At 42.5% G+C, this 12741-nt stretch overlaps 1 protein-coding gene across 1 annotated transcript in view; it reads left to right on the forward strand.

Annotated features, from left to right (window-relative positions):
- USP44 (ubiquitin specific peptidase 44) overlaps positions 1-12741 on the forward strand; it is a 34190-nt gene that overhangs the window by 13847 nt on the left and 7602 nt on the right. Inside the window, exon 3 of the mRNA XM_073650689.1 lies at positions 3202-3400. Within this exon, the coding sequence (XP_073506790.1) occupies positions 3202-3400 (199 nt within the window). The remainder of the gene's footprint in view (positions 1-3201; positions 3401-12741) is intronic.

Genomic DNA, 12741 nt, shown 5'->3' on the forward strand with positions numbered 1-12741 from the left:
GCAGATGAGGGCCATAGATTAAAATGGTGCCGGTAGTCAACGTGTGCTCTGTCGCGCATGCCTACTGGAGACGGACACTGAGACGACGTAGTAGACTGTGTCTGAGTATCCGCCTCCAGTAGGTGTATGCGCGGGAAAATGATGCATGGCACAGCGCACTGTGACTGTCGGCACCATTATAGTTACTGACCCTGTCGGCGTATACCCCTGAATCTTTTTTGGGTGGTTCGGCCACAAGCCCCGACAGGACCAATGAATGTGGGCAAGAACGCAATCTGAAGGGGGCCTAATACACAGCTGATTTTCCACACTATTGTGTGGAAATATTATTATTATTATAGCGCCATTTATTCCATGGCGCTTTACATGTGAAAAGGGGTATACATATTGAAAACCATTACAATAATCTTGAACAGAACGAGTCAGTGACTGATACAGGAGAAGACCCTGCCCGCGAGGGCTCAGTCTATAAGGGAAGGGTGAGGATACAGTAGATGAGGGAATATACCTTAAACATGCCCTTAAAAGAGTTTATCATCATGAAATCATGCCGCGCAAGCTTCTAATCTCTGCTACATCCTAATTCTTTCTTTCTGTGGAAGATATCCAGGAATCCTATTAACCAGCCTCCTTAGGCCTCTCTCTCCAGTTATTAAACCGTGTGAATTAGAAAGTTGTACCCTGACGTGTGCTGGAATACTTTTCCACCACCATGTTGGCATGTGCCATTCTATGTTCTGTTATCGGAGGTGTCCTTTTCCTCTCTTCTGCTTGGAGAGCAGCAGCTGGTCAGATAAGAGGATATAGTGTGGGAATGTTGTCGTCAGCTGTTGTCAGCTTGTGTGATGCTCAGATGTTGCTCTAGGAATGGTGCCGGGTGAATACTCTGTGTGTGGTGGATGCTGTGCAGAAAGGATTCGAAGAGTCTTCTCTGGGTGGACCCTGATGAGAAGCTTTCTTACTTCATGTGCTATTGAATATGTTCCTGTCAATTACATCATTTGAATGTGTAAACCAGGGCATCAACAAAGGTTGGCAGAGTAACATGGGTTTGGGGTGGGTTCAGATAGGGCATCTGTCAGTAATTTCTTTGGTGCAGTTTTAGGCCTCTTTCAGAAGTCCATGAGTCGCGTACGTTTAATGTCTGTGATTTCACAGAACACGTGCTCATTAACATCTATGGAACTGTTCACATGTCCATGCTTTGAGAACAGTATGTTTGCAAAATAATCATGGCGATATGTCTGTTTTTGATTGAAGTCACTGATCAAAATTACATGGGTCTATGAAAAAGTTTGTGTGCTGTCTGTGATTATCAGTGTAATGGACCGGAGAAACTATTTATTTTCTATACCTGAAAATCACTGATTAAAAAATGATGTCAAAAACTGAAACACTGGATACACACAGATGAGACTTGGATCCAGAACACTTAGACCATTTTTTATGTGTAAAATCATGGATGTTTGAAAGGTCTTATATGTAGCTTGATTATTGCACGCATTTCATTGAGAGTTGTACTATGCCATTCACACAGTGAAGTCCCCATAACAAAGCCCCCATTGATTTTCTGGTTCCATCGTGACTTCACGAAACTTAAATGGCCGTAATTTGTGAATATACCAAAGCATCATGAACATGGCTTCTTGGGTCACATCAGAAATTGGGTGCCCTGTTCCTTAAATGTCTTTATTACAAAAGTGGACAGAATAGGAAAGTGTTAAATTCCTTTGGCAGCTTCTTTGGTGTTTAATAGATAATACCCAAAAAGTTAGGCAGCTGCAACAAATTTCTAATTATATTGGTGCAGATTTCTGCTTTCAGAAGATTTATCTTGCATTCAGAAGTAGTGGGAGAATGAACTGTTTTACTTGGAACATACTGCAACCATTATCTGCATCATAACATATAAGATTACAGGAAGAACCGGAAAAGAAAACGAGCGCGATCATACAATATAGTCTATCCAGGACACAGCGCCATCTGCTGTCTGCTAAAGATAGTTCCCCCACAGCAGTTGTATACTCCAATCAAGACCTGGGCAAACTGTTGCATACAGGCAATATCGGGCCCTGGTGGCTGTTCCTGTGCTTTGAAGACCATTATACTCTGTTGAGGTGGCTGTGGGGACCATCCCACTCTGTTGACGTGGCTGTGGGGACCATCCCACTCTGTTGACGTGGCTGTGGGGACCATCCCACTCTGTTGACATGGCTGTGGGGACCATCCTACTCTATTGACATGGCTGTGGGGACCATCATACCGCATGTGGAGCTGTTTATCCAAGTTCAAGAGCTGAATAACTGGAGCAGTATGATTTACAGCTTTTTATAAATCTTATAAAAAGCAGTTAATTATATGGTTATGATTGGCGGCTACTGATAAGAATACATGTTACACTGAGCCCTATAGTAACATGTAGCAATACTGCTAGTTATTATACTGGTACTGCTCAATATTAAGCGATAAAATTAATATAAAGTAACATAGCAATATTTATATTGAGCACAATTAATGTCATCCTATTGGTTTAACCCTCGACAACGGTCAGTCTTTCATGTAGCCCCTTAGGATAACTAAAACATTGATTTCCTGAGACTATCTTTGGTGTAATAACTATACAAGCGACCTTGGATTAAAAAGCGTGAAGTTTATAAAAGGGTGATTGCCTCCTTATAAATTTGACACATCTTGTACTGTTCTAAATCCAGAAAATGAAATCTCTGCACCAAACCACAGCTGTTTTGCAACTTTTTGGGCTTCAGCTTACAGCATTAACCTGGTGTAAACTAAGTAATAAATATGAACTATTATATTTATGTTGTAATTTTTTTTTTCCAGGCGTGTTGGCAATCTGATGTTTTATGGACCCTTTGTCCAATGCTATTATTTTAGATCAGATAAACCACTCCTGAGATCGCTTGACAGCCCCTTGTCAACTTCTTCCTATAATAATATTATTATTATTATATTATTTGAACTCATGGAGAATTTACTGCTGATCACAATTAATCCACTGGCATTAGGCTGTGTTCAATACTTGGGAGCCAAAATCCCAATCATGGGCAATAAAATGGAAATATTTCTACTTTCTCTTCTTTGCATCCACTCACTCAATCCATTGGCTTTTGTATGTTGTCACATGCAAGACTTTGCATCTCTATGCTTCACTGAACAAAGGTCTTTGTATTTATTTAACAGGTCACTTGTCTTGCCTGTGATAATAAGTCTAACACCATAGAACCCTTCTGGGACTTGTCTCTGGAGTTTCCTGAGAGGTATCACTGCAATGGCAAGGAGACTGCCTCCCAGCGACCTTGCCTTCTGACTGAGATGCTGGCTAAGTTCACCGAGACGGAGGCACTAGAAGGAAAAATCTACGCCTGTGACGAGTGCAACAGTGAGTAGATGCAGTATGTATTCACAAGGATATTCTGATCTAAACCCAGGAATCGTATACATACTCTGCTTTATTCTTTATTTTCTTTCTGCATCAGATATATATCTTATAAATCTGTAAATGCCCCTAAAATAGAAATCAGCCAGTAATCTGTGTTGTCCTCTTCTATCTTGTTGGCTTTTCAATTTAAAGTAAAGATTGTATGAGTGTAAACGAATCTACCAGCTATATGTGGCTTTCTGCATACAGTGAAATAGCATCTAGATGTATTTTCACATGAGCATTAGCTCATCCAATTACAGGGGGCTGTCCCTTGGTAAACAGTGAGGGGCACAGCACATGGAGAAGAGCTAAGGCACCTTAAATCTATGGGTATACTTGACTGACAGGCTCAGCTCCTTGCTAATCAAAAATTGTGTTTGACCTAAAACGCAGGGAGCCCTTTTATAGAGGACCTGTCGCCTGCTCCGAAGTGGGCAATTTATACTCTTGGTTTATTCTTGCGGCTACACTGAGTATTCTGTTTTTTAGCTTTTTTTTTTAATTACTGTGTTTTAATTAACCTGAGCTATAAGAGAATAGCATCCACCCACGGGTGATAATTCAGCAGCTGTACTCTATAGCTGACACCCTGCTGCATAAGCCACGATCAGAGCTGGCACCAACCATGGCTGTTAAACTCCTTAGATTCTGAGGTCAATAGTGACTACAACATCTAGATGGTTAACAGAGTATGGCGGCTCCCTCTTTAACCCCATTGGCACCCAGAAATCATAGTTGTGTGGTCCTGATGGTTGACACTGCAATGCACGGCCAAATAATGGTCTTAGGATATGTGCACACGATCCGGAGCTGCTGCGGGTTTGACACTGTGTGTCTATGCAGCGTCAAACCCGCAGCAGCCAGATGTTACAGCATAGTGGATGGGATTTGTAGAAATCCCATGTCCACTATTTGTCTATGTGCACCTGCGGATCACCCACGGAAACTGACGTGTGGTGCGTCTTTCCAGACCGCAGCATGTCAATTCCTTTTGTGGGTCCGCATGCGGACTTTCCCCATAGACCTAACCTCTGAGGAAAGTTCACATGTGAAAAAAAATTAAAAAATAGCGCCACTCATTTGTATAGATAAGCGGAAGCCACCGCCGGCTCTTCCGCTGCGTCTGGGCCACAGGCCTGGACGCATCGTGGGCACATACCCTTAAAGTCAGCTACAGTGGACTGTTCAGAAGTTAGTAAAATGTAGGTGGTAAAATTAAAAAATTTTGTTCCGGTCATGCCACTTTTGCATTAATTCGTGAAAAGCATCGGAAGAGTTAATAGACTACAAAACAGTCATTTTGAATATGTTGAGGGGTGTTATTTTAAAATTGTATCACTTTTGATGGTTTCCAAATATAAAGGTGCACTTCAAAACTGGTCCCTAATTTTTTTTGTAAATTTCCTTGAAAAAAAATGAAAATTTGCTGCTACATTTTTAACAAACTAATACGAAATAAAAGCACATTTTACAAATGGTGCTAATGTAACGCAGACATGAGGTAAATGTTATTTATTAACTTTTTTTTGTGCGATGTAACTCTAAATTAAATTTGAAATTTGAAAATTGCGAATTTTTTAAAAACATTTCTCAAATTTCTAATGTTTTAAATAAACCTAAAACATCTACTTAAATTTACCATTAACATAAAGTGTCATGAAAAAAACTATCTCAAAGTCACAGGGAAATGTTGAAACATTCCAGAGATATTGCCACATAAAGTGACATGTCGGATTTTAAAAATTTGGCCTGGTTAAATCCACAATACGGTTTTAGTGCGGTTTGGTTTTTTAAATTAGTGCTACTTTTTATAGTCTTAACCAAGACGGCGTTGCTCAAAGAGAAGGCTAAAAATACAACCCAACTTAATACTGTCATATCCTATCAGTAAAGACCAGAAAAATTAGCACAAAATAAAAAGACTATCTCTGGAAGTAAAAAAAAAAAAAAAAAAAAAGAAGAAATGGAATAATCAGGACCAGCAAGTATAAAATAAGAGCAAAAACTGCCCACTTGACGTTGTGACAGATTTTAATTTAACCCCTTGCGGACGTGACGTACTGGTACGTCATATGCCGGCTCCCTGACTTTGATACTGGCTCGCACCCCGAGCCTGCATGTTTCCTGGCAGATGATGGCTGTTTTAATCAGCTGTCATGTGCCTCTTAATAGCGGCGGGTGAATCTGAGCTCCACACGTGGCTGATAAACTTTTAAATCCCACTGTCAATCTCTGACAATGGCATTTAACATGCAGCGGCAGAGAGGCGCATCATTCCATACGCCCCACAGCGTGCCCATGATGTGATCGCGGGGCGCCGATGGGTTGTCATGACAACCGAGGGTCTGCTGATGACCCACATGCCTGTCATTATGATCCTCTGGTGAAAACCAGCCCATGGCTGGTGTTCATAGGAGCTGCTGTGTATAGCGCAAGTGATCATGCGATCGCAACTTCAAGTCCCCTAGGGGACTATTGAATACAGTAAAAAAAAAATATATATATATATATATATACACAGTACAGACCAAAAGTTTGGACACACCTTCTGATTTAAAGATTTTTCTGTATTTTCATGACTTTGAAAAATGTACATTCACACTGAAGGCATCAACAGTATGAATTAACACATGTGGAATTATATACTTAACAAAAAAGTGTGAAACAACTGAAAATATGTCTTTATATTCTAGGTTCTTCAAAGTAGCCACATTTTGTTTTGATGACTGCTTTGCACACTCTTGGCATTCTCTTGATGAGCTTCAAGAGGTAGTCACCAGAAATGGTCTTCCAACAATCTTGAAGGAGTTCCCAGAGATGCTTAGCACTTGTTGGCCCTTTTGCCTTCACTCTGAGGTCCAGCTCACCCCAAACCATCTCGATTGGGTTCAGGTCTGGTGACTGTGGAGGCCAGGTCATCTGGCGTAGCACCCCATCACTCTCCTTCTTGGTCAAATAGCCCTTACACAGCCTGGAGGTGTGTTTGGGGTCATTGTCCTGTTGAAAAATAAATGATGGTCCAACTAAACGCAAACCGGATGGAATAGCATGCCGCTGCAAGATGCTGTGGTAGCCATGCTGGTTCAGTATGCCTTCAATTTTGAATAAATCCCCAACAGTGTCACCAGCAAAGCACCCCCACACCATCACACCTCCTCCTCCATGCTTCACGGTGGGAACCAGGCATGTAGAGTCCATCCGTTCACCTTTTCTGCGTCGCACAAAGACACGGTGGTTGGAACCAAAGATCTCAAATTTGGACTCATCAGACCAAAGCACAGATTTCCACTGGTCTAATGTCCATTCCTTGTGTTCTTTAGCCCAAACAAGTCTCTTCTGCTTGTTGCCTGTCCTTAGCAGTGGTTTCCTAGCAGCTATTTTACCATGAAAGCCTGCTGCACAAAGTCTCCTCTTAACAGTTGTTGAAGAGATGTGTCTGCTGCTAGAACTCTGTGTGGCACTGACCTGGTCTCTAATCTGAGCTGCTGTTAACCTGCGATTTCTGAGGTTGGTGACTCGGTTAAACTTATCCTCAGAAGCAGAGGTGACTCTTGGTCTTCCTTTCCTGGGGCGGTCCTCATGTGAGCCAGTTTCTTTTTAGCGCTTGATGGTTTTTGCAACTGCACTTGGGGACACATTCAAAGTTTGCCCAATTTTTCGGACTGACTGACCTACATTTCTTAAAGTAATGATGGCCACTCGTTTTTCTTTACTTAGCTGCTTTTTTCTTGCCATAATACAAATTCTAACAGTCTATTCAGTAGGACTATCAGCTGTGTATCCACCTGACTTCTGCACAACACAACTGATGGTCCCAAACCCATTGATAAGGCAAGAAATTTCACTTATTAAACCTGACAGGGCACACCTGTGAAGTGAAAACCATTTCGGGTGACTACCTCTTGAAGCTCATCAAGAGAATGCCAAGAGTGTGCAAAGCAGTCATCAAAGCAAAAGGTGGCTACTTTGAAGAACCTAGAATATAAGACATATTTTCAGTTGTTTCACACTTTTTTGTTAAGTATATAATTCCACATGTGTTAATTCATAGTTTTGATGCCTTCAGTGTGAATGTACAATTTTCATAGTCATGAAAATACAGAAAAATCTTTAAATGAGAAGGTGTGTCCAAACTTTTGGTCTGTACTAATATATATATATATATATATATATATATATATATATATATATATATATATATATATATATATATATATATATATATATATATATATATATATATATATATATATATATATATATATATATATATACAGTACAGACCAAAAGTTTGGACACATCTTCTCATTTAAAGATTTTTCTGTATTTTCATGACTATTAAAATTGCACATTCACACTTTATTTGTGAAAAAAACTATAAGGATTTTATTAAGGGGTATAGTGAACATTTTGAACCCAGAGGTGCGACACAGAATTTGATAACATTAGGTTATCATATTGAATAAGTTGTCATTACTTTAGAGCGCAAGTGCTCGCTACTTGAGTTTGCATCGGGTACTCAGGTATGCACCATGTATCACGGGTGCTCAAATGAAATGCTCGAGTCCCACGCCCGCATGTTTCACGGTTATTAGACACCCCAAAAAAAACATGCGGGGATCGCTCGTGCATGGCAGGCAATCCCCGCAAGGTTTTTTTTGGCCGCGAAGCATATGGGGCGGAGACTCGAGCACCCGCGTTCAACACTAGTTGCCATATTGTAATTTTTTTTTTTTTTTACTTTTGAAAAACAAAAACAACCCTAACATTAGCACAACCCCAACCCCAGCCCTAGCGTTTATTTTTTACGCCGTTCGTCGTGCGGTATAAGTGATGAGATTACTTTATTCTTCGGGTCGGTGCGATTACAGCGATACCAGAATCATATCGGGTTTTTATGATTGACAGCTGTCACACACTAAGACACATATTTTGTAAAATCTAGTTTTTGCATTGCCATATTTTGGCCTACAGAGTCATGTGACGGCTTGTTTTTTGCGGGATGAGTTGACGTTTTTATTGGTGCCATTTTCAGGCATGTGACATTTTTTGATCACTTTCTATTCCAGCTTTTGGGAGGCAGAATAAACAAAAACCAACAATTCAGGAATTGTGTTTTTTTTTACATTTTTTTATTCTACTCCGCGTGTGGTAAAATTGATAAGGTAGCTTTTTTATTCTTCGGGTCAGTACGTTTACAGCGGTACCACATTTATATCGTTTTTTATGTTTTGGCGTTTTTACACAATAAAAGCTATTTTATAGAAAAAATTTTTTTGCATCGCTTTATTCTGAGAGCTATAACTTTTAGATTTTTTGGATGATGGAGCTGTATGGCGGCTTGTTTTTTGCGGGACGAGATTATGTTTTCAGCGGTACCATTTTTATTTATATTAGTCTTTTTGATCGCGTGTTATTCCATTTTTTGTTTGGCGGTATGGTGGTAAAGCATTGTTTTTTGCTTCGTTTTTTTTTTTTACCGTGTTCACTGAAGGGGTTAACTAGTGGAACAGTCTTATAGGTCAGGTCGTTACGGACGCGTCGATACCAAATATGTGTTCTTTTAATGTTTTTTTGCTTTTTTTTCATAATATTTATTGATGGGTACATTATATTTTTATTTTTAGTGGATTATTTTTTTTATTTTTTTTCAATATTGTTACAATTTTATTTTTTTCACTTTCTGGGAGTTTTTTTTACTTTGTCCCACTATGGGACTTTCACTTTTTTTTATTCTTATCGCCTGCATAGCATAGGGATTGAGCACCATCCCTGTGCCATGCAGGCAGTCAGCGCTGGACAGGGAGAAGATTGTTTGGAGATGCACTGCGCATGTCCAATCAAACTTCCTGCTGTCTGGTGACCCGGATGTTGTCATGACGACATCGGGTCGTCATGGCAACACCTGGGAAGCCCCGGCAGACAGCGCTGGAGGCCGGAAGAGGAGGTGAGTATACCGATCACCTCCTCTTAGCCACCGCAATGCTGCGATCGATTTCGATCGCAGCATTGTGGGGGTTAATGTGTCGGGAGCGGTGCGGAACCGCTCCCTGCACATAGTACCGGGTGTCAGCTGTGATAATCAGCTGACACCCGGCGGCGATCGCGCCCGCACAGCCTGTGTGCGATCGCGATGACGTACTAATACGGGTCAGGCTCTTAAAGCCCAGGGCACTGACGCGTATTAGTACGTCTTGGGCTTTAAAGGGGTTAAATAAGGTGTGTCCAAACTTTTGGTCTGTACTGTATATGACAAACAGCTTAATGAGAGAGCAATTCGAAACGCCGGAATTTTTTGGCTACTGCAACATTGCGATAAAAACAGTATCTTCCCTAAATGGTGTCCGTAAAAACATGCTTCAACATATCCCAGTGATTTTGAGATTTTTTTTTTCATGACACTTTATACGTTATAATAATGGTAAATTTAGGTGGATATGTTTTTTGCATTTATTCATAAAAATATCAGAAAGTTGACAAATGTTTTAAAAATAGCAATTTTAAAATTTTGAATGACTATCCCAATAGTCATACCACACAAAAACATTAAATACCATTTCCCTCATGTCTGCTTTACATTAGCACCATTTGTAAAGTGTTGTTTTTTTTTCTTATCATTTTAGAAGGTTTAAAAATGTAGCAGTAATTTTTCCAAGGAAACTTTCAAAACTTATTTTTATAGGGACCTGTTCAGTTTTGAAGTGACTTTGGGGTCCTAAATATCGGAAACCACGCAATATATTTTAAAAATACCATTTTAAAAACCGCACCCCTCAACGTATTTAAAACTGCTTTCAAGTAGTCCATTAAGCCTACTGGTTCTTTTCAGATAGTAATGCAGTGTGGCATGACAGGAATAGAAAAGTTTATTTTTACCACCTAAATTTTGATAACTTCTACACAGGCCGCTATAGCCGGCAGGCTCTAAAGGCCCCGTCACACTTAGCGACGCTGCAGCGATCCCGACAACGATACGACCTGTCAGGGATCGTTGCTGCATCGCTATGTGGTCGCTGGTGAGCTGTCAAACAGGCAGGCTCACCAACGATCAGGGGAGCAGCGACATCGTGGAAAGAATCTTTCCACGATGTCCTGCTCCTGGTTACCAGCCTGCTGAAGCAGGATCAGGCTGGTAACCATGGTAAACATCGGGTTACTAGGGGCACACGCGCACCTAGTAACCCGCTGTTTATCATGGTTACGAGCCTGCTACGGTGAGCGGGAGGTTACCGCTCACTTTAGCAGGCTCGTAACCATGAGAAACAGCGGGTTACTAGGTGCACGTGTGCCCCTAGTAACCCGATGGTTACCAGCCTGATCGCTGCTCCCGCTGGTCACACACAGCGATGTGTGCTGACCAGCGGGAGGGCAACGACCAAAAAATGGTCCAGGACACTTTGCAGCGATCAACGACCTCACAGCAGGGGCCTGATCGCTGCAAAGTGTCACACATAGCAACATCGCTGGTGAGGTCGCTGTTGCGTCACCAAAACCGTGACACAGCAGCGATCTCGCTATGTGAGACGGGGGCTTAAGGCAGTTATTTGGCCAAGAACTGTCATGGCAAACATCAGGACCACACAATCAAGATCTCACGGTGCCGATGAGGTTAAAGAGCAAGCCCCCACACTGTTTCTCAGGGGTTAAATGGCCATGGTTGGTGCAAACACTGATCGTGGCTGATGGAGCAAGTTGTCAGCTATAATGTACAGCTGTCAGTTACAGGATGGTCACCTGTCGGGGAACGCTAGTCTCTTATATCGCAGGTCAGTAAAAAGACATCTATTGGTCACTAAGGGTTTAACCGGTTCAGGACCGCCCACTGTACATAAACGTCGGCGCTGCCTGGGCTCTGTGCAGCGCCGACGTTTAAAAACGGTGGGTGGTCCCGCAGCGCTCAGGACCCCCAGGGTCCTGCTAGCGCTGCGGTACCGGTTCAGAGCGATGGCTCTGACATGTGGCATCATGGGGACCTGATTGGATCAGGTCCCCATGATGTTAACCTGTTCCTATCTTCTAGATGCCGCGATCCATAGCGATCGCGGCATTTAAAAGATAGGGACAGCCGGTGGTCGGCGATCGGGACCCCCCACATACCTGTCAGCGGCGGGGATCCCGGTGCTGTGACCTCTGACATCATCGAGACCTGATTGGCTCAGGTCTCGATGATGTCAGCGTCACACCAGCCAATCAGAGAGATCACCAGGGAAGTTTGTTTTAGCAACAAACTTTCCCGGGCGATCTGCCTGATAAATGCAGTTTCTCCTCCGATCTCAGTGAGAGAGCAGAGGAGAAACAGTGTGACAAGAGCTGTCAGCCTTGCCACTGTGAAAGTTAAAAAAAAAAAATAAAAAAAAAAATAAGAGTTAGGGTTAGTGAGTCTGTCAGATCAGTCAGTCCTGTCAGATCAGTCCTGTCAGATCAGTCCTGTCAGATCAGTCCTGTCAGATCAGTCCTGTCAGTCGGTCAGTCCTGTCAGTCGGTCAGTCCTGTCAGTCGGTCAGTCCTGTCAGTCGGTCAGTCCTGTCAGTCGGTCAGTCCTGTCAGTCGGTCAGTCCTGTCAGTCGGTCAGTCCTGTCAGTCCGGTCAGTCCTGTCAGTCCTGTCAGTCGTGTCAGATCTGTCAGTCAGTCAGTCCTGTCAGTCCTGTCAGATCTGTCAGTCAGTCAGTCCTGTCAGTCCTGTCAGTCAGTCAGTCCTGTCAGTCAGTCAGTCCTGTCAGATCTGTCAGTCAGTCAGTCCTGTCAGATCTGTCAGTCAGTCAGTCCTGTCAGTCCTGTCAGTCAGTCAGTCCTGTCAGTCCTGTCAGTCCTGTCAGTCAGTCAGTCCTGTCAGTCCTGTCAGATCTGTCAGTCAGTCAGTCCTGTCAGATCGGTCAGTCAGTCAGTCCGGTCACATCAGTCAGTCAGATCAGTCCGGTCAGTCCAGTCCGGTCCCGTCCTTTCAGTCCGGTCCGTTCAGTCCAGTCAAAAAATATAAAAATAAAATGGCCCGTCAGACTTATACCGCAGAAGAGGTGTATGCCCTGCTGTGTTCTGACACTGATGACAGCGCAATCTCAGATGGAGATATGGATTTTGAGGGCTTTAGTAGCGGCGACACTGAGAGCCCAGAAATGAGCAGTGATTCTGTTCCATCCTCAAGCCCAAGGACCAGTACAGCAATAGGGGCAAATAGCGCTACTGGAGAAACGTCTCCAAATCAGGGAACACTGCCCAGTACAAGCGCTGTCCCTGCTACTAGTGAATTGGCGCACGCCAGTGTACAAGGTGCGTTGCCACATGATCTAGCATTTCCCAG

The sequence above is a fragment of the Phyllobates terribilis genome, unplaced genomic scaffold (genome assembly GCF_046119375.1).
Source record: "Phyllobates terribilis strain yellow unplaced genomic scaffold, ASM4611937v1 Scaffold_11__3_contigs__length_659146591, whole genome shotgun sequence".
NCBI classification, from domain to species: Eukaryota; Metazoa; Chordata; class Amphibia; order Anura; family Dendrobatidae; genus Phyllobates; species Phyllobates terribilis.